Here is a 20428-nt window from a genome sequence, read left to right as displayed (position 1 = left end):
TGTGGGTAGCGCCCAAGTAAAATTTGCCAAAATTCTCTGCCAGTGCTAAACAGTGTATTCTCCTGTTGGTATTGACTCTTGTTTTGAGTTGTTTGGTGCATTGGATGATTGAACTGTCTATCAGTAACAAGGAACAAACAAGACATATTGTTAATTTTACACTTTATTCATTTAATACACCGTCAGGAGCCTCAGTAGCGGTGGAAGATCCATACGCAGCCACAACAGCCTGGCACCTCCTCATGCTGGTCACCAACCTGGTCACACGTTGCTGTGGGATGGCATTCCATTCCATTCCATTTTACATCGTTGGAAAGCGTGTTTATTTACCATCACAATGATGTCCAACTTGTAAGGATCATGCATTTGGGGGATGAGCAGCACAGCTGATTATGTGGGGAGCGCCCAAGTAAAATTTGCCAAAATTCTCTGCCGATACTAAACAGTGTATTCTCCTGCTATGCCGATTGTTGCACCGATGGAGTAACAGCTTTTGGTGGGGGCAGTGCCATGGTTTGGGGCGGCATCTCCCTCACTGGCAAAACAAGGCTTGTCATCATTGAAGACCATCTCAATGCAGGGAGATATCGGGATGAGATGCTGCAGCCAGTGGCGATCCCATATCTCCACAATCTGCACAATCTGGGACCTAACTTCATCCTCCAAGATGACAACGCCCTCCCCCACAGAGCCAGGGTTATCACAGACTACCTCCACAATGTGGGAGTAGAGAGAATGTAACAGCCTGCCAAGAGTCCAGAACTCAACCCAATGCAACACTGGGATCAGCTTGGGCGTGCTGTACGTGTTAGAGTGACAAACACAACCATGCTGGCTGACCTGCAACGAATCCTGGTTGAGGAATGAAATGCCATGGATTACCTACAGCAATTTAGATGGCGGTTGGTGTGCTCCCAGTTAGGAGAAGTACACAGGAGTACCAGCAGGAAGCTAAGCGACATACTGCTGTGGACGCCAAGTTAGTTCAGATCAGAAAGTCACACAACAACACAAACTAACCAATCTATGCAACGGTAGACCAGCAACTCCTGTGTTCTGAGAGTTAAATTACTGTTTTTGTGAATGGAGTCTGGTGGCTTTGAAGACAGCGATAAAACTGCTTCAGTTCCACGTCGTAAAGGACTGTCTGACGGCGAGGTAAAGTGGTGAAAATATTCTAAATATAGCGTACACTTAAACAGATTTTTTTAGGTGGCTAAAATACGTTTTTCTTCTGCTCCACAGCTGCTTTACCTCGCCATCAGACAGCCCTTTACCTCACCGTCAGACAGCTCTTTACCTCGCCGTCAGACAGCCCTTTACCTCGCCGTCAGACAGCCCTATACCTCGCCGTCAGACAGTCCTTTACCTCGCCGTCAGACAGTCCTTTACCTCGCCGTCAGACAGCCCTTTACCTCGCCGTCAGACAGTCCTTCACCTCGCCGTCAGACAGTCCTTCACCTCGCCGTCAGACAGTCCTTCACCTCGCCGTCAGACAGTCCTTTACCTCGCTGTCAGACAGCCGCTTTACTTTGCCGTCAGATAGCCGCTTTACCTCGCCGTCAGACAGCCCTTTACTTCGCCGTCAGACAGCCCATTACCTCGCTGTCAGACAGCCGTTTTCGATGGGCAACTGAAGCCGTTATATCACTCTCATCAAAGCCACCAGACTCCATTCACAAAAACAGTAATTACACCTCGCAGAACGCAGCAGTATACATACAACCCCAGTCCAAAAAATCCAAACTAACCCTTTCAGTTATTTCCAAACTTAGCACAGTTAACGTTGACTTTAGCTAGTGCTAGCGTTCACATTATTCATATAACATTACTGATTAGCTTAGTGTGGTAACGTCACTGCTTTTTGCTAACGGCTGACAGAAAAGGACGTAGATGGACCCGCTCTTTGAGATCATCCCGAGCCATTAACACACACACAAACACACAGACTAGGACATGGTGGTAATGCATAATTCTATGTTTATTAGAAAGATTTTCAACAAACATTTCGTCTTTTTACAGAGGAACTGCACGAGTGTAAAAGTACTACAAAATGCAGCTGAACCCAGGGGAGTAAAATGAAGTTAACGGGTCTTTACAGAGTGTTTCACGGTTAAGACCGCCACCCGGCAGCCTGTATTTGGCTTCAACTTCGAACCCTCATTCGTCTGGGTACGTCATCGAATTTTCACGGTGAGACGGGGAAACAGCAGCGGCCATCTTGGATCAAAGTCTGCTGGTTGTTAGCAGGGGACCCAAGATGGCAGCTCTACCATACACATATTGTATATATATGTGCAGCCCAAAAAAATAAAATAAAATAAAGAAAAAATAAAGACACTGTACATCAACTCTCCATCCTAATGCGTTAAACTATAAAATACAAATAAATGTACATATCAATCTAAATAAGTGCAGGGCTCTTTTACAGGTCAAAGACAATAAAAATAAATCTGTAATCCTACAGTCTTATTTTCAATATTCAAGTGTTCTTTCTTTTGTTATTGTCAACAATCTATTCTGTGTTTAATTGACATTCTCATTAAGAGCTTATCTTCTGCCCTGTAATCATTTTGAATAATGTGCTATTTTTTTTTTTTTTTCAGCGTTTAAATCGTCCCGACAACAATAAACCTCTCTCGTAGATGCAGCGGGATGCATCGTGCACTGTTTACCTGATGCCATTTATACAACGTGACTCATTTGCGACCTCTCATATTTTGCATACATGAATGAGGAAGAGAAGGAGAGAGAAAAGAGGAAGATCTGTGCTCAAACAACTGCACCAAATATCCTCCAAACTTCCTTGTCTCCTAGTTTATTTTCCTCTTCTCCTCACTGTCTTCACCCTTTTCCTCTCCCTTTCCTCCTTTTCCTCTCCTCCTCCTCCTCCTCCTCTTCCTCCTCCACCTCCTCCTCTTCCTCGCCCGGTGTTTTTCCTCCGCCGGGACGCCTCAGTTCCACAGTTTGAGGAAGCTGTCCCAGGATCCTGTGCAGACGCCCATGCCGTCAATGGGGACGCCGGTGCAGCTCACCCTGTTGTCATGGCCGGACAGCACACCTGGAGGAGGAAAGGAGAGGAGAGGAAAGGAAAGGAAAGGAAAGGAAAGGAAAGGAGGAGAGAAGAGGAGAGGAGAGGACAGAGAAAGGAAAAGGAATGAAAGGAATGAGAGGAGAGGAGAGGAGAGGAGATGAGATGAGATGAGATGAGATGAGATGAGATGAGATGAGATGAGATGAGAGGAAAGGAAAGGACAAAAAGACAGAAAAAGAAATGAGAGGGAAGGAGAAAAAAGGAGGAAGTGGAAAGAAAGGAGAGACATCACTGAGTCTGATCTCGTGTTACTTGTACTTATTTGCATATAAGTCATATGTATGTTTTGCCACTAGATGTTTGAAAAATTGCAGATGATCTACAATGGTGAAACTCTCTGTCTCAAATTTGAAACTTACCTTTCCTCGTTATTGTTTAATGTTATTATCCAACATTTTTTATGTGCATCATAAAATGTAAATACATTTAAAGAATCTCTAAGTTAAAAGAATGAACAAGCTGTTTTTGTCATTCTGCAGGTAGGATACGGTGCATCAGTGACACCTGCCTGTTGCAAATGTAATTTGGTGTTGCCTATTTCACTATTTTATTAAACATTTCTTATGAGGTCCATTTTATAGAGCACTGACAACGTTGGGCCAGCGAAGGCCCTATTGAAACTGTAGGGATTCTTCTTCTTTTTCATCTCCCAAAAGAATCCCCTTTTTGAAGGCCTTACCATGCTCAAAAAGTTGTTAAACTTGGCACACTTATCAGACGCGGTGAAAAATCTGATATTTTAAGGGTCTCGGGCTTGGATGTTGCAAAATGGCTCGCTAGAGCCCCCTAGAAAATTGGAAAAATTGAGCCCGTCACTACAGTTTCCCCTACAAGTATGAAATTTGGCAGACAGATGTAACATGTGGAGACACACAAAAAAGCCTTCTTGAGGTATGCCTAAAACTCAACAGGAAGTCAGCCATTTTGAATTTAATGTGCGATTTTCGCCCGTTTTTAGCGTTTTATAAGTGTACTTTAACGAACTCCTCCTACAGATTTTAATCAGATCGACTTGAAATTTGGTCAGGACAATCTTAAGACCTTAATGATGAAAAGTTATTCAAATGGTGTGTTTTCACTGAAAGACCTGACCGTGGCGTGGCGGCCATTTTGAGCCATTCGCCATGAAACAGGAAGTTGTTGTAACTTCAGCATACTTTGTCAGATCTGCTCCAAATTTCTCAGCCATGATGGTGGTCCAGGCCTGAGGACATTTACATGTCAATATAGATTCATTGCCCCGCCCCAAGATGTTAGCCACACCCCCTTTCATAACTCATGAACCGTTTGTCGTAGAGTCTTGTGGCAGGCGTCATTGCGCTCAACAGAGTTCTGGTTTCATTGTGCCTGGCTGCGTCAGTCGGCGTCCTGCAAGTACCCCCGACGCGCGGGAAGGTGCGAGGGCCCGTTCATCGCTGCTCGCAGCTTTAATTTATATATATATTTTGAGTCTTTTAGATTTCAAAAGTCAAAGTTAAGTTTTTGCATTATTGATGTTTTTTCTAATATACTTATTTTAAATGTTCTTATTCTCTGAGTGATTACATGATTACAATTAAAGTGTCAATGTTTGTCTTTGGCTACATCCACACTAATACGCTTTCGTTTGTACAGAGATCGTTTTTGATTCAAAACGCTATTTTAAAATGAAAACGAGAGTTTTAGGGTCGTTTCAGAACGAATCTCCGTCCATACTACCATGCCTGAAAACGCAAACCATTCACGTACACTGGGCATGTGTGTGCTGGTGTAAAGAGGAAGCAGTGCTGAACATGGGCATTGAAAAATAGCCGGACTTGGACATGTAGGCAGTAGTAGCATTATAAAATGATTTCTTCGCCTGAGTCTTTATGCTTTCTCGTCTCACAGGTAACCATGGATTGGGGTTACACCTGGAGCGGGGTTATACCTGGAGTGGGGTTACACCTGGATCGGGGTTACACCTGGATCGGGATTACACCTGGATTGTGGTTGCATCTGCTGCTGCATCTGCTGCCTGCTTGACACCAACTGCTACCATCATTAATTAATTCCGTCTGTACGAGGGACTACCAAGGCTTAGTGACAAAGTGGCAGCCTGGAGAATGAGACTTCTCGGTAACTGCCAAAGACATCAAGAAATCCCAGCAAGCATGCTGGTGCTGTGGGAACCAACGCACGGGCATCGATCACAGGGACGTCCCACACCAACATACATGGACGTACTGAGGAGAGATGCAGGAGTGGAGAGTGCTGGTGAGCTGGCCAGATGTATGGAGGAGGGGAGTTTTTCCTGGCCACAGCGCGCTGCAATGCTCTTGGTGGGATCTCTTTTTGGGTCTCTAAACTATAGAGTACGGTCTAGACCTGTTCTATATAAAAATCGTCTCGAGATAACTTCTGTTATGATTTGACGCTATCTAAAAATAAATTGAATTGAATTGAATTGAATAAAATGTAGGATTTAACTGCACAACAGCTGCTAGCATTGACAACAAGGTCAGCAACGCTTGTAACTCGTTATCCATGTTGAAATGAACCGCTGGTGGTCGAGACTGATGTTTGTTTTCTTCTGGAAAAGGTTCACGTGATGGGGCATGACGAATCAGGGATAAGGTAAGACCCAATCAAGAAGTGAACGTGGTTGTCTGCGTCATTGTTTATCAAAGGTCTCCGTTGAACTAAAACGCGACCCCGGAGTGTTAAAGCTAAAACTTGGTCAGCAGTGTTTCCAAACGGCTCCGTTTTAGGGGCTTGAAAACGCTGGAGTAGTGTGGATGCTGAGCATGAATGTAGCAAAAGTTCTGCGTTTTAAACCGAAAACGTAATAGTGTGGACGTAGCCTTTGTCTCCCCTTCTTGAAACTAATGTTATCCTCCACTCTGAAACCTCTAGAGGCCATTTATCACTCTGAACTTAGATTTATAACTTTGTTCCTTCTGCGTGTAAATAAGACTTTTAACAGACATTGATTTATTTGTTTTGAAATCTGGAACAAATCAACCCCACTCACCAACTTTCTCTCCCTTCAGTGAGTCCCAGATGTGGCAGTTGAAGTCGTCGTAGCCGGCAAAGATAAGGCGGCCTGAGTTGGAGAGAGTCAGAGACGTGACGCCGGCGTTCAGGCTGCTGTCCTGGTAGCTGATCACCTCCTGGTCGGAGCGCAGGTCGTACATCTTGCAGCTGCAGTCGTCGGAGCCCGTGACGATGCAGTTTCCACCCGGGAAGTACTGAGAAGAAGAAATGTTTGTCTTTATATGATGATTTAATTATAAGGGAGATTCTTTCACTCCATTAAACGTTTTGTTATCCTGGGAGGCTTTGCAAAGAGTGATGCCCTGACACACAGGGATCTTGAACAAGTGCCTTGCTCAAGAGCACCTCAGTGGTGGTAATGACCGTTCGTAGCTGTACCTACAAAAGGTAATGCACTGTAATTCGTATATATCACACAAAATCAATTCAGGAAATATAAAGAGCAAAGAAGGCCGCGTACGGAGGAGGTCGGGGGGGATGGGTTGATCAAAAAACAGCAGACTTTCACCCAGGAGACCGCGGACCTTGTCCTGTGTGAAACCAGAAGTCAACGTTGATTTATTTGTCACGTAACTTCTGTACTTAAGTAACGCCACTTCCATGGTTATTTTAACCCAGACGTTGGCTTATTTTTCACGTAACTTCAGTACTTAAGTAACGTGACATCTGTAGTTATTTTAACCCAGACGTTGGCTTATTTGTCACGTAACTTCAGCACTAAAAACGCCATAAAACACAGGACTTTCACCCAGCAGGCCGCTGTTCGTGTCCCGTGTGAAACCAGAAGTCAACGTTGATTTATTTGTTTCGTAACTTCCGTACTTAAGTAACGCCACTTCCAGAGTTATTTTATCCCAAACCACAATTGTTTTCTAAACCTAACCAAGTTGTTTCCTGTGGAGACAGAAGTTCATTTTGAAAAGACTGTAAGCATGTTAAGGAAATTGACACGTGTCTCTGGACATCCGTAGGAAAACGCACGAAAAATGAGAAAGAAGTTTTCGTGAGATATCATATGAACCGTTGATTCTACCTGTCTGGGGATCAAACCGGACACCCGTTTTATCTAACTTTTCAAAATTTTGGCCGGCATATTATTAAAATTTTTCTTAATTCCTTAGCATTTGTAAACTTTAAATTGTCTACTTTTAATTTATAGCCATTGCCTCTCAAATTTTGGTCTCCTGGCCACCGTACACTGACCTACAGCCAATCAAGTCAAAGCGAAACGAAGGCACAAAATGCTTGTAGTTAAGCTCCTGGAAAACTTTTTTTTTTTTTTGGAATCAGTAAAAAATGAATGCATGTAATTCTATATTACTGTCAAGTTACAGGAACTGTTTCTAATCCTGTTAGAGGGTCAGTCATCCCAACTATAATAATAAAAGTTGTATAATTTGTGTGATGTGATATGCTCTGTGGTGATCCTCACAGAGATGGCGTTGATGTCGCTGGTGTGTCCGGAGAAGGTCTGCTTGCAGGTCCCTTCCCTCAGGTCCCACAGCTTGGCCAGAGAGTCGCAGGCTCCAGAGACGAAGGTGTTCATGTCACTGGAGAGAGCCAGCGACATGCAGTCTCCAATGTGGTTGGTGAAGATGATCTTCTGCTTGCCAGTCTCCAGGTCCCACAGACAGCTGAGGAGGACAGGAAGAGGAGGTTAGGAGTGCTACAGGAGAAACGGGTTTCATCCTCCTTGGGTCTGTTTGGATCAGGCCTCTTTTTTGTAAAAAATGTATTCATAAATGCCAGTTTTGAGTAGATTTTCCTTGAGTGCATTTCAGATAAACATGTAAACTCCATTACTTGACATTCAAGTACTTTAAAGGTCCAGTGTGTAGGTTTTTCGGGGGATCTTTTAGCAGAAATGGAATACATGTTCGTACAAGTAATGCACTGTAATTCTTATAAATCACACAAAATCATTTCGTAGTTAAAGGTCCCATATTATAAAAAAGTGAGATTTTATAAAGCAGGCTTAAGTCCTATATAAATACTGTGAAAGTATTTAAACGCTCAATCGACAGGGAAACACACAGCCCATATTCAGAAACTCTGCATTTGAAACAAGCTATTGGATTTCTGTCCATTTGTGATGTCACAAATATACAATATTTAGACCCTTTACACAGATTTAAACGTAAACATTCTAAATGTGTCCCAGTTTATTCCTGGTTGCAGTGTGTGTGAATGTCATCAGCTGACAGGAAGTACACATGGACCCAAGCTGTTGCCTAGCAACGCAATTCTGTTGCCATTTCGTCGCAATTCCGTTGAAATGCGCTAAAACGGAGCGTTTCAGACAGAGGGTAAATACAGGCATATTCAGGCCGACAGTATGAGGAAAATATTTTTTTTTTTTAACATTACAGCATGTAAACATCTTCCAGTAGAAACACAAAATACAAGTATGAACCTGAAAATGAGCACGATATGGGACCTTTAAGCCACGTAATCATGAACCAGGAAGTATAAAGAGCGACAAACACGCTTTCGCCCAGGAGACCGATGTTTGTGTCCCGTGTGAAACCATTAGTCAACATTGATTTATATGTCACTTACTTAAGTAACGATGTCTGCTCTGCCTATGATAGAACGCTGACGCTGCTGATTTATGCAACATTTGATTGCATCAAAAATAAAGTCTAAAAATAAGTCTTCATACGTAGATGGATGCTGGAACGATATTCCATCTGATTAATGCAAAACTAGGTGGTCAAAAATATAAAATATACATTTCTCCCTTTTGGATTCTGACAGGACAAAGGGGTTTACAGAGCAGATATGTTTTCTGCAACAGACAAAATTTAATTTCTTTATTTGATCCGTCAGCAAATACCCACAGCCAGTGAAGCAGCTTTGGATTTTCTTTTAAAAAATGGTTGCTTTTCCTATTCAAAAATTACATCATGAAGATGTTTCCAGAGGCATTGCAGTTTATTTAGCTAACATTGTATTGATCAATGATAAACTCACCAGGTGGTGTCACCGGAGGCTGTCAGGATCTCAGTGTCGCTAAGGAAACGGGCGCAAGACAGGTAACCTGGGTGGGAAATCAACATCTCAGTCTGATCGTACGTCAATTCATTTATGCTTTTATGTAACCTAAACTACAGTTTGATGTTTCCCCCGAGTCCGTTTTTTTGGACTTGGGGTGCCATCCTCACCTGTGTGTGCGTCCAGCTCCCTGAGGGTCTTGGGGCTGGCGGCCTTGATGTTAGCCACTGTGCACATGTTATCCAGACCACCGCTGGCCACCAGGTTACCAGAGGGGGCGAAGGCGACGCTCATCACCCAAGCTGACTTTAGTGGGACGGCAACCAGCTGGGAAGTGGAAAATTTAGTTTAGTTGATTCACAGCCTCCTTCACATGCCTCATTCCTGTGCAGGAATGAGTTCTAAAACCCGGAAATGAGTTAGCATTTTATCACTTCCTGTTCCGTCATCTCAAAGTTTTTTGAATGGGTTTTTAGTTAGATGTCTGAAATAAGGTCTGTGGTTAACACAAGCTGAAGAGATTTTAATGTTTTGTTTATACGACATAAAATATGTCAGTTAAGCCTTTACGTGTCTTAAAAAAGGCGGTTGCTGACAAGTGGCTAAATGAGACTACTTATGACTTAATTCTCGAAATTTCAGATTTATTTTTTTTCCTCAATGTTTTAGTTACTTTACAAACTAAAGTTTGTTGCACACAAAACATATGAAAATATACAGCTGAAACCATTAGAGGAGTAATTGATTGTCAGAAAATTATTATCTATTAAAGAAAATATATGTATAAAAAAATTGTTTTTGTTGCAGGGATGAGGGAGGGGCCTTGTATCTCTCGGGACTGTGACGCTCGTTGATGTCGATGATGTCGATGATGTTGTTTTTTTTAATATTTGTTTTATGTATAAAGAGGATTATTTATGTGCATATGTGATAAGCATTAAGTTCATTATTTAAGTTATTTAAGTTAAAGGGATAGGACTTTATAAGTGTTTACTTCTGCCTACTCCTTTTTGAACATATAATATTTATTTTGTTTATTTCGAATTTGCTTTATATGTTTACTGTTCATTTTATTGGTTATTCTTGTTTTGTTTTCTTATTTTTGTTACATGTTGGAAATCTAATAATAGTTTAATTCATTTTTCATGTAAAAACATGTCGATGTGTGCATTATTATTTATTATTTATTATGTATTATTATTATTATTATTATTATTATTATTTTAACTTTGTTTTTTGTTCTTTATCATTGGCAATGGGTGAGGGTTGGGTGGGAGCGGACTTTGGGGGAAAAATATCTAAATATGGAGGGACAATCATTTACTTGTGTGCTCTATTTGTATGTTTCTGTACACCTGTTGTTACTTCCAATAAATTATTGTTATTTCTTTTTTTTAAAAAGTTAAGATTTGCTGCTTTTCATTTAAATTATTTAAAACATTTGAATTGATTAATTGGGTTTTAGTTTTACTTTTAATACTTTAAGTACATTATACTTACATACTTTTTGCAACATTTTCAATGCAGAGTTTTTACTTGTACCAGTTACAGCGTGGTGTTACTGTAGTACTTTTACATAAGCAAAGGATCTGAATACTTCTTCCACCATAAACTCTGCTGAAATACAGATTTAATATTACATTTGAGTGTGTGATCTCACCTTGTTCCCTGTGAAAGTGTCCCAGACGAGAAGCTTGCCATCCTGTGATGCACTGACCATTTGCCTGAGAAAGAGAGATGACAGAATGTTTGAAGATGACTCAAATCTTCATTGTTTTTTTTTTTTAAATGGAGACTTTAACAAAAAACTATTAGATCCCATCCATACTGAAATACATCAGCATCACAACTTTGTGGGTCAGATTGCTGAGAGCAGTGTCTCATGTTGTAGGCAGGACTGCTCATCATCATCATCATCATCATCAATAAGTATTAATGTCTTTTAATGTAAAAATGTATTTTATTTGATAGGGGCGAAGCAATTTACCATCGTTCCAATACAGAGCATGAGACTGATGTGCTGCACACAGAGTTTATAGATATGGTGCAACTAGCTTTTACATGAACAGTTTAATTAAAAATGTACTGTACAGCTTCCTCTATCATAAAACCACAATACTCTACAAATACGAAAATACAATAAAATACACATCACAAATAAACTTGCCTTGCCTGTTCTAGCAACTGGTAGAAATAAAATATGATATAGCAGTAATGTTATATCTGAAAAATGTGTCAGAAACATAGCATAAGACTAGCTACCTGTTCAGTATATTGGTTTTGAAGCTCCATACATTTTGTTGGAGATAAACACTTGTGTTATCATTTGACAGAAATAATCTGACAGGTGAATAAATACTAGATTATCTACATTTAAGTGTGTCCTTAGCTGAAATTTCCACATTCAAACTATTCATTTTAGCTATCTAGCCCATTAAATAAAAAGAAACAAAATTAAAATGAAAGTTCTTTCTTTCTTTAATTGTCTGTGAGGTAGCTCATGTGCACACAGAAAACTATCAAAGTTAAGATAAGATATTGCTTTATTAGTCCCACAGTGGGGATATTTGCAGTTGAATTCCTACAAGAAATTGTAGCAAGACAGAAAACTATTTGGCAATTGACCGAGACTTTATCAAAATGGAGAATGGAGGAACTTCTACTAATACTTCGCTGAACCATTCAGAACATTTCTGCCTCACAGAACAGCCGGTTAGACTGTTGTCAGGCTATTAAATAGCCATTATCAGTCACGATAAGCCCAATAGATGTGGGTCAATAGGGGCCTACTAAACCCACTAGTTGGTTTTATCATTTATTCACATGGTAGATCACCGAAAGAAAGGTATAAAAGAACATGGCAGGATATTCACCCAGGAGACCGGAGTTCGCATCCCGTGTGAAACCAACAATGTGTAGTTGTCTTTGTGTTCATAGTTATTTTAAGCTAAAACACGATTTTTTCCCCTAAACTTAATTAATTGTTTTTTATGCCTAAAAAGAGAAGCTGTAATTTTATTGCCTAAGCCTAAAGAGGTTGTAGTTTTGTTGCATAAACCTAAACAAGTTGTATTTTTATTGCCTAAACCTAAAGAAGTTGTAGTAGTGTTGCCTAAACCTAAAGAAGTTGTAGTTTCATTGACTAAACCTAAATAAGTTGTAGTTTATTTCCTAAACCTCAATAAGTTGTAGATTATTGCCTAAACCTTAAGAAATTGTTGTTTTGTTTCCTAAACCTAAAGAAGTTGTAGTTTATTTCCTTAACCTAAAGAAGTTGTAGTTTTGTTTCCTAAACCTAAATAAGTTGTAGTTTTGTTTCCTAAACCTAACAAAGTTGTAGTTTTATGGCCTAAACCTAAAGAAGTTGTAGTTTTAATTGTCTAAACCTAAAGAAGTTGTAGTTTATTTCCTAAACCTAAATAAGTTGTAGTTGTATTGCCTAAACCTAAATAAGTTGTAGTATTAATTGTCTAAACCCAAAGAAGTTGTAGTTTTAATTGTCTAAACCTAAAGAAGTTGTAGTTTTGTCGTCTTAACTTAAAGAAGTTGTAGTTTTGTTGCCTAAACTTAAAGAAGCCTTTTTGTTTGTGTTCAAAATGTGACGTTTCATTCAGTTTTATGTGTTAGAACATGTTGCTTTTAAGTTTCACTTTCACTTTTACAACGTAGTAGGCGTAGTAGGCCCCTAACGACCCACATCTATGGTGCTTATAGTGACTGATAAAACCTATATAATAGCCTGATAACAGTCGAATCGGGAGCACAGAAATACTATAAGATGGTCAGACGGTCATGGTTTTGCAGGGACACTACAGGTGCGTTGATAATGTTAATGTTAATGGTGCAGTGTTGAGGAGCCTCCTCATCCTCACCTAGAGTCTTCGGACCAGTGCAAGGAATAGATTTTAGCCAGGTGACCCTTGAGTGTCTTCCTGAGCTTCAGCTGGACTCGGCCCACTTCGGTCGCCCCTCCTGCTGCTGCTGACATGCCGCCGTCATTCACAGCCTTGCGGGCCGTCTGGTGTTCACACAGGGAATTACATGTTGGGGTTAAATAACAACAAAGAGGAGGAAGAAGAAAAGAGTCAGGATTATAAACTCCATTTAGCTGCCCCAAATCCACAAATGTACTCCCAACCTGCCGTCTTTAGTTAATTAAGAGGCTCAAGAGGCTGAATTAGAAAAGTTGGTGTATCGATAAAAAACAAATGCGACACAGTGAACTGGAAATAGACTTAGTGAATAAATAATGACGCACATGAAGCATGTGACTTAAAGGTCCCATATTGTAAAAAGTTAGATTTTCATGTCTTTTATATTATAAAGCAGGTTTAAGTGATATATAAATACTGTGAAAGTATCAAAACACTCAATCCACAGAGAAATACACACAGCCCGTTCAATTCAGGTATATTCAGACAGACAGTATGAGGAAAATAAAGTTTTTTTGAACATTACAGCATGTAAACATATTCTGGTAGAAACATAAAATACAAGTATGAACCTGATAATGAGCATGATATGGGACCTTTAAGTAATTTAAAGGTATGGGGATAAGTGGTACTGCTGCTGGAAGTGTTTGTACCTCTATGGGTGGAGTACTCTACTGCAGGGGTTATGTGAGATTTTTCAGTCATGCATAATTCCTAAAATAATTATACTATAATAAGTTCAATAAAAAATGCAAATGTAAGTTTGATAAACCTCATTTTATATGCAATATTTCTATTTTCATTGTAATTGTTAAACTGTCAACAGTTGACAGCACTTGTACCATTACCAGTAGTAGTAGTGGTGGCAGAGGTAGTATTGGTAGAGGTAGTATTGGCAACAGTTGATAGTAATAGCCCAAGGGTGGTAGTAATGAAGTTTATTAAAATAAATATTCTTATTCATACCATTCTTTTATTTAAATTTAACACACTTAACAGATCGCACTTCTCAGCATTTTGTATTTGCTTAATTGCACTGTGGTTAAAGGATATCTATTGTATGTCTAAATGCACACATTTGTACATATTTCTTATATTCTCATTTCTTATTCTTATTATTTACTTATATTTCTCTACATATATTGTGTTATTTATTGTAGCATTATGCACATAATGTACATATTACAATCTCCTTTATTTCTATTTTATTACATTTCTTTATGTTTATATAAGAGCAACTGTGATGCCCCAATTTCCCCCTCAAGGATCAATAAAGTATTTCTGATTTTCTGATTTTCTGATTTATAATTTCTGACTTATTGTCACTGTCCAATGAAAACCAAATATCTCCAATTTTGGTGATTTTGATATTTTTCAAGTAAATTAAAAGATTAACTGTTTATTTAATGTTTGAGGAAAATTCTCCTACTTCTTAAGCTAAATAAACTAGTTCAGTCTTTTTGAACTGTGGAAATCCCAACCCAAGGCTATAAGTATGATGAGTATTAGTAGGTAAAAAAAAAAAAGATTATAATTACAGAGCCGGGGGAGAGGAGTAATATTCCAAGAAAAAAATCATAATATAAAGTCCTAAATTAGATATTCTCTGAGATTAAAGTGGCAAATTTAGGAGAAAAAACTCGAAATAAATGAAGTCATACATTTACGAGAATATTACCCCCTTGCCCTGGCTGCGTTATTATTATTATTATTATTTTTATTATTTACCTACAATGGCCTTAATAGTTGTGTGAACATTTTTAAATGACAATTGAAAACATATTTATTCAACATTGCCTTTACCTAACTGTCACTCTTCCTATGTTTTATCCATATCTTTTACACATTTTATTGTTCTTATGCCTTCCTTTGTTTTATTTCTATGATCTATTACATATTCTATCATTCCTAGTATACCTGTTCTTGATATTTGCTACCTCTTTTTTTGTTTATCATTTGATTGCTTGCTTTTATTGCACAGCAGTCTATTTGCACTTGTTTTAATTTGCATGATTTCTTATTATTCTCTTGTTTCATCCCTTTGTTGTAAAGCACTTTTACCTACACCCCCTGTATGACAGGTGCTACATAAATAAAGTTCATTATCATTATTATTATTTAAAACCCATTGCATTATCTGAGAATGGGTTGTTACAAAGGTGAAAACAGGGCTGTTTTTAGAACTTTGTTTTGTGTAGTTGGTGCGTCACGATGCTTCCACACATTTTAACAACCTTCAACAGGAAGTACTGTGCGTTTCACCTGCTCAGGAAGTTGCTCACCTCAATCGTTGCGCGGAGGCCATCGCACTCCTTTTTCAGTGTATCCATTTCAGCTTTCTCAGCTGCCATGGCGACGGTTGCTCGGGGATGTTAACTGACGTAAAAAAGAAACTGTCAATCTGGAAAAAAGAGAGAAAAAGAGGGAATAAAGGACATTAAAATGAGTTAATACCTGATCTATGGAAACAGTGTGACAAAATCATTTCAACTCATTTTTTTGTTGTGTTGGCCTATGGATGGTAATTCTTTGCATATATACAGGAGATTTGTTCTTAATTAGCCATATTAATTATGACAGCACAACTACTCCTGAAGGAATTTACTGCGTCTGGCTGGCGAAAGTGCTGTCAAACTCCTGCAGTACGTTACACAGAGATCAACCGACCAGGCTGTGCATCATCACTCAGTGACCCTGATACCTTGATCTGGAACACTTGGGTTGCTGTTACACCATCAAGTCTGGATTAGACACATATACCTGACATGCCTAATCCCTCCATAAACCAAAGTTGTAATACTGTTAGCTCTCATAAGGAAGAGATGAGGATGATTAAGTTAAAAAAGGACATGGGGCAATAAAAGGATTGACAAAGTGAGGGGAAAAAGGCGTTCATCGTTGGAAAGTAATAAAAGAACAGACGAACGGAAAGATTGCACAAATGTAAGAGAGACCGGATTGGAAAGAGAAGAAATGAAGGAATGAAGCAGTGGAGGGAAGGAAGTGAAGAAGGGAGCTAAAAACCTAATTTAAACTTTTTTCTCAAGGCATCCAGCACGTGATGTAAAAGCATTCCCTGAAACATTTTCTAAATTTTAATGTTCGATATCAAAGTTGTAAAATCATCAACATATCTCCTCTTTAATTTCTACAAACTGACTCTGACATTAACACTTTAAGTTCTTTAACTCAATGAATGTATGACCAGCTCATCTTTTTGCTGCTGCTTTGGGAGCAGCTTCTCATTTTGAGAGATCTAAAGAAATTTTTTTGTCCACAATTTGTCAGATTAAATTCAACTTTTGACAAGCAGTTTTGTGTGCTTATCTGTTAACTACCATCAGCTTTGTAAGGTCAACTCGTTAGCTTGGACCCAGAGCGATGAACAAGTTAATATCCTCGCTGTTTTTTCAACATCATTTTAATTTCAAGCCCTGCATGCGTGCAGAAGTTCAGTGTGTGTCTACAGTAATACAATGGAAATACTGAGGCCTGACTAATTCAACCCCGACAACCTCCGTGCACAATTCTGCTTATTGGCAGGGAAACTCTTTCAAAGCTAAATGATTGTTAATGCTAAATAGGGACAATCCCAAGAGTATCATTTAATGCATGGGTGACAAAATGCAAAAAATAGATTCTGTATGTTACAGAAAATAAACAAAGCACTTCAACAACTTGTTACCTAAATACTCTATGCAACAGATTCCACCCTTTCTCTCATTATTACGTTTAAATATTGATAATTTGCACCAATGTGATGCAACAATTTTTGTGGAGGACACAAGTCAGACAGGGAAAAATAAACTATTTTAGAGAAAATTATAAAACAATGATTAAGTTATCAAGCAGAAATTACAAACATTCCCGAGTTCCAGCTTCTCAAATGTGAGGATTTGCAGCTCTTCTCTGTTCTATATCGTCGTACATTTGATATATTTACGTTTCAAAATGTTCAGTGGACTAAAACAAGCAACTTTGAGAAGTCATCTTGGTGAACTGTTTTCTGACATTTCATAGACTGAACGCTTGATAGATTAAAAAAAACCCAAAACAATCAAAAGAGTATTTGAGAATGGAAAGTTGGAGCCCATGTGTCTTGCACAATGAAATCAATAGAGTTGAAGATTCAGGATGAGGCCTACATGCAGCAGGATGCAGGATGGAGGGTGCAGGGTGTGGGATATGTGGGATATGTGGGTGAGTTGGGGTGGGTTGCTACAGGGCTTTAAATCCGGGGCAGGAGATCTTAAGGGAAGCTTTACCGGTCAAATCTCCTGTCATCCGATTACTGACTGCTCTTTACCTCGGGATCAGAGAGAGAGGGAGGGAGGGACGGTCTGTTATCGTCAAACACCAGTAGCTCCTCCTCTACTGCCCCGTCAATCATGGTGCGTTTGTGCTCTCACACATAAATGTCTCTAGTCTCCAGTGAAACCATTTTCTAAAGCTGAAAACTATAAAAAAAAACAAAAAACGAAAGCATTTCCATCAGTAAGAAACAAAACCCCAAGCAACGTCAAACCTGCAGCATAGCAATCTGCCGACTAAGTGAGCAGGATGAGGTTTGGCCTTGTGTGATAGATCAGGCTGCAGCTTACTGCTGCCGCACCTGAGGCACCAATCCTCTTTGGCAGCTTCCCTACAGTCCAAAGATCACCTTCAAAAGGTTTAAGGAATCATTACTTCGGATGCTGTTGTGCACAGGACTGATTCTATTACTCTCAAGAAACCAATGTTTCAAGATAAAAAAAATATAAGGAGCCTGTAGAGTAGAGAGTTCTTGCATGAAAAAATGGCCGCTGAATTTTATATAAACAACTCAGCAAAGCTCATGCTTCTCCAAAATGAACTGCAAGGTGTAGGTGCAGCCACATTTTGTGAAAATAGCCAATGATATAGTAAAGTTTCCCTTCAATCTCCTGTGTTGCACATTGAAGCAAAAGTCCACTTCCTGTTTTCAAAATCTCACCAAAGCAATAAAAAAATCCACTTCGTCTCTTTAAAATCTCACAAAGCAAGAGGATGCAGCTTCACAGCGTTTCACCGCCGCTCCAAACATTCTCCAACAGCAGAAGAAGCACCTGAAGAGAAGAAACAGAAGAAAAAGAAGAAACTCACCTTTTTCCACACACAACGTGGTCCCTTCTCTTCTTCTGCACCTGTGCAGATCCTGGTCACCAGACACCTCCGGCTCTGCGTTTTTTAAGATTCCACAATCCCGGGGTGCACAACCTGCTCACTGGCTCCTCCGACGCTCTCCCCCGGCAGACTGATAGCAGCTTACTTGTGAGAAACTCTCTCTTTCTCTCTCCCTTCCTCCGCAGTGAAGAACAGATGAGGATTGGAGGGGATGAAGGAGATAAGGGATGAAGGGATAAAGCTCAAAGATGGAAATAGAGAGGGAAGGAGAGAGAGAGAGAGAGAGAGAGAGACGGGGAGATGGAGCGTGGCGAGAGGAGGTAGGTAAACCGATTGGAGGGAGAAAATGAGGTTATGAGGTCAAAAGACAAGAGCAGGTGAAGAAATGAAAGAAGGCGGGTAGAGAAAGGGAACAGGTGGAGATGAAATGTGAGAAGATTGTGCAGGTTTGTAAAAACATTGCACCTGAAAATTAGGCAGTGATGGACACAAACTGACACCTCAGCCACATAATTAAATATGAAGATGTTTTATGATACGAGCAACCGTTTCAGGTGCACTGACTGCAAACTTAAAACAGAACAAAGTCAAAAAGCAAAATGAGACTAATGCCAACATTTTAAGGAAGCACGTCAAATCATTTGCAGCGTCTTATTCATAAATTTCATTTCTTTGGTTCACTTGATTTTCAGGATGTGTCCCCTAGTGCCCTATATGACAACAGAGAGGTGACATTGCACTCTGATTCCTGGCATCGCCGTGCATGTTTTCTGTCAGGACGCAGCAGCGGGGATGGATAGTCTGGGGCTGGAGGTTGACATGGGTGAATTGGTTTGTAGGAGCTAATGAGCTGAGCCCGGTTAATCAGGGTCTAATGGGATATCCGGGGACGGGCAATCTCGTTAGGGAATTAGAGCAGGTCAGGCTAAACGTGCGTCACACCTGACACACAGTGAAGGCAGCAGGGGCGACCGGCGGATCAAGAGTCAAATGCAGAGTTTTGCCACAAATTGAGATGAGAAACGTGACAGCTGCTCCTTCCAACTGTAGTTCAAAATTGAAAACGTCATGAAGATTTTAAAGACTTTCATTAGGCCAAATCATCTCCAGAAGGGCTATGGTCAAAAGTAGGAGGTGGGATATATTTGCATGCCGACAGCGAGGCAGGACAGGAGGGAGGTTTTGGGTCGAGCAAGTATTGGTCTTCAGTGAGATCTGATCTCGTTTGGTCCGCCCCCTTTGACATCCTTTAATCTGACTTGTGGCTTGAGGGGGATTTCCTTTTTTTCTTCTTCTTCTGGGAAAGGTGGCTGGTCAGGAAATCCTCATGGGTAATAATCTGTGTGATATTAATATACATATTCAAAGTTAATTTGCCCCCATCCATATTCCATTGGGGAGGTCAGAGGTCAGGGTCAGCTACACAGCAGCATCCTGGAGCTGCTGGAGATTCAGTTAAAAGATGAAGGTGAAATATGGTCTTCCTACGAATACAGCCGGCTAATCTGGCAACAGTTATATCATAAATATTTCACAGCTGTAAAACATCATACGGGACTCAACTAATATTTTGTCAATAACTTAACTTAAAGGTACAAGGCGTATAGGATTTGGCGACATCTAGTGGTGTGGTTGCAGATTGCAACCAACTGAACACCCGTCCGCTCACTCCTCCCTTTCCTAGACTGCGGTAATGTGAGCCGCCGAGTGCAAAACGTGGTAACGGCGTTGGCTTCGCTTAGAGGCCATCCTCACTATAATAACACTACTTTAGGAGCAACGGAAGTCAGACGGCGGCTGTCTGGACCATGGTTTAGCGTGTCGGAGAACTACGGTGGCCTTCAGGTAACGTAAATACATGAATGTCTCTCTCTAGAGCCAGAGTTTGGCTTGGTTTAGGAAACATTTGATTGAAGCTGCGAGCAGCGATGAACGGGCCCTTGCACTTACCGCACGTCGGGGGGACTGCCAGTCGACGCGGCCACGCACAATTAAACATGAACTCTATAATGAGTGATACGATGCCCGGTTCATGGGTCATGAAAGGGGCGGGGCTTAAGTGTAGGGGGTGGGGCTATGAGTTTATATTTGCATGTTAATATCCTCAGGCATGGACCGTCATCATGCTTGAGCAATTTGAGGAAGATTGGACAAAGTACACTTAAGTTCCTGATTTATGGCAAAATGCGCTTCTTTGACGCCATGTTGCATGAAAAACGAAACGTTTGATATCTTTTCATGGCAAAGGTTA

At 40.2% G+C, this 20428-nt stretch overlaps 1 protein-coding gene across 1 annotated transcript; it reads right to left on the bottom strand.

Moving 5' to 3' along the window:
* Window positions 1–1963: 1963 nt before the first annotated feature.
* Window positions 1964–18359, bottom strand: gnb3b (guanine nucleotide binding protein (G protein), beta polypeptide 3b). The gene is made up of 9 exons (XM_037793747.1): window positions 18157–18359; window positions 15318–15436; window positions 12976–13121; window positions 10764–10827; window positions 9274–9430; window positions 9083–9149; window positions 7542–7743; window positions 6087–6303; window positions 1964–3061 (listed from the first exon to the last, which is right to left on the bottom strand). Exons 2-9 carry the CDS (start codon window positions 15384–15386, stop codon window positions 2955–2957), a joined length of 1029 nt encoding a protein of 342 aa, XP_037649675.1. The 5' UTR covers window positions 15387–15436; window positions 18157–18359; the 3' UTR covers window positions 1964–2954.
* Between the last annotated feature and the right edge of the window lie 2069 nt (window positions 18360–20428).

Source organism: Sebastes umbrosus, chromosome 15, assembly GCF_015220745.1.
Source record: "Sebastes umbrosus isolate fSebUmb1 chromosome 15, fSebUmb1.pri, whole genome shotgun sequence".
NCBI lineage: Eukaryota > Metazoa > Chordata > Actinopteri > Perciformes > Sebastidae > Sebastes > Sebastes umbrosus.
The sequence above is the reverse complement of the archived record's forward strand: the minus strand, read 5'-3'. Positions and strand labels throughout refer to the sequence as shown.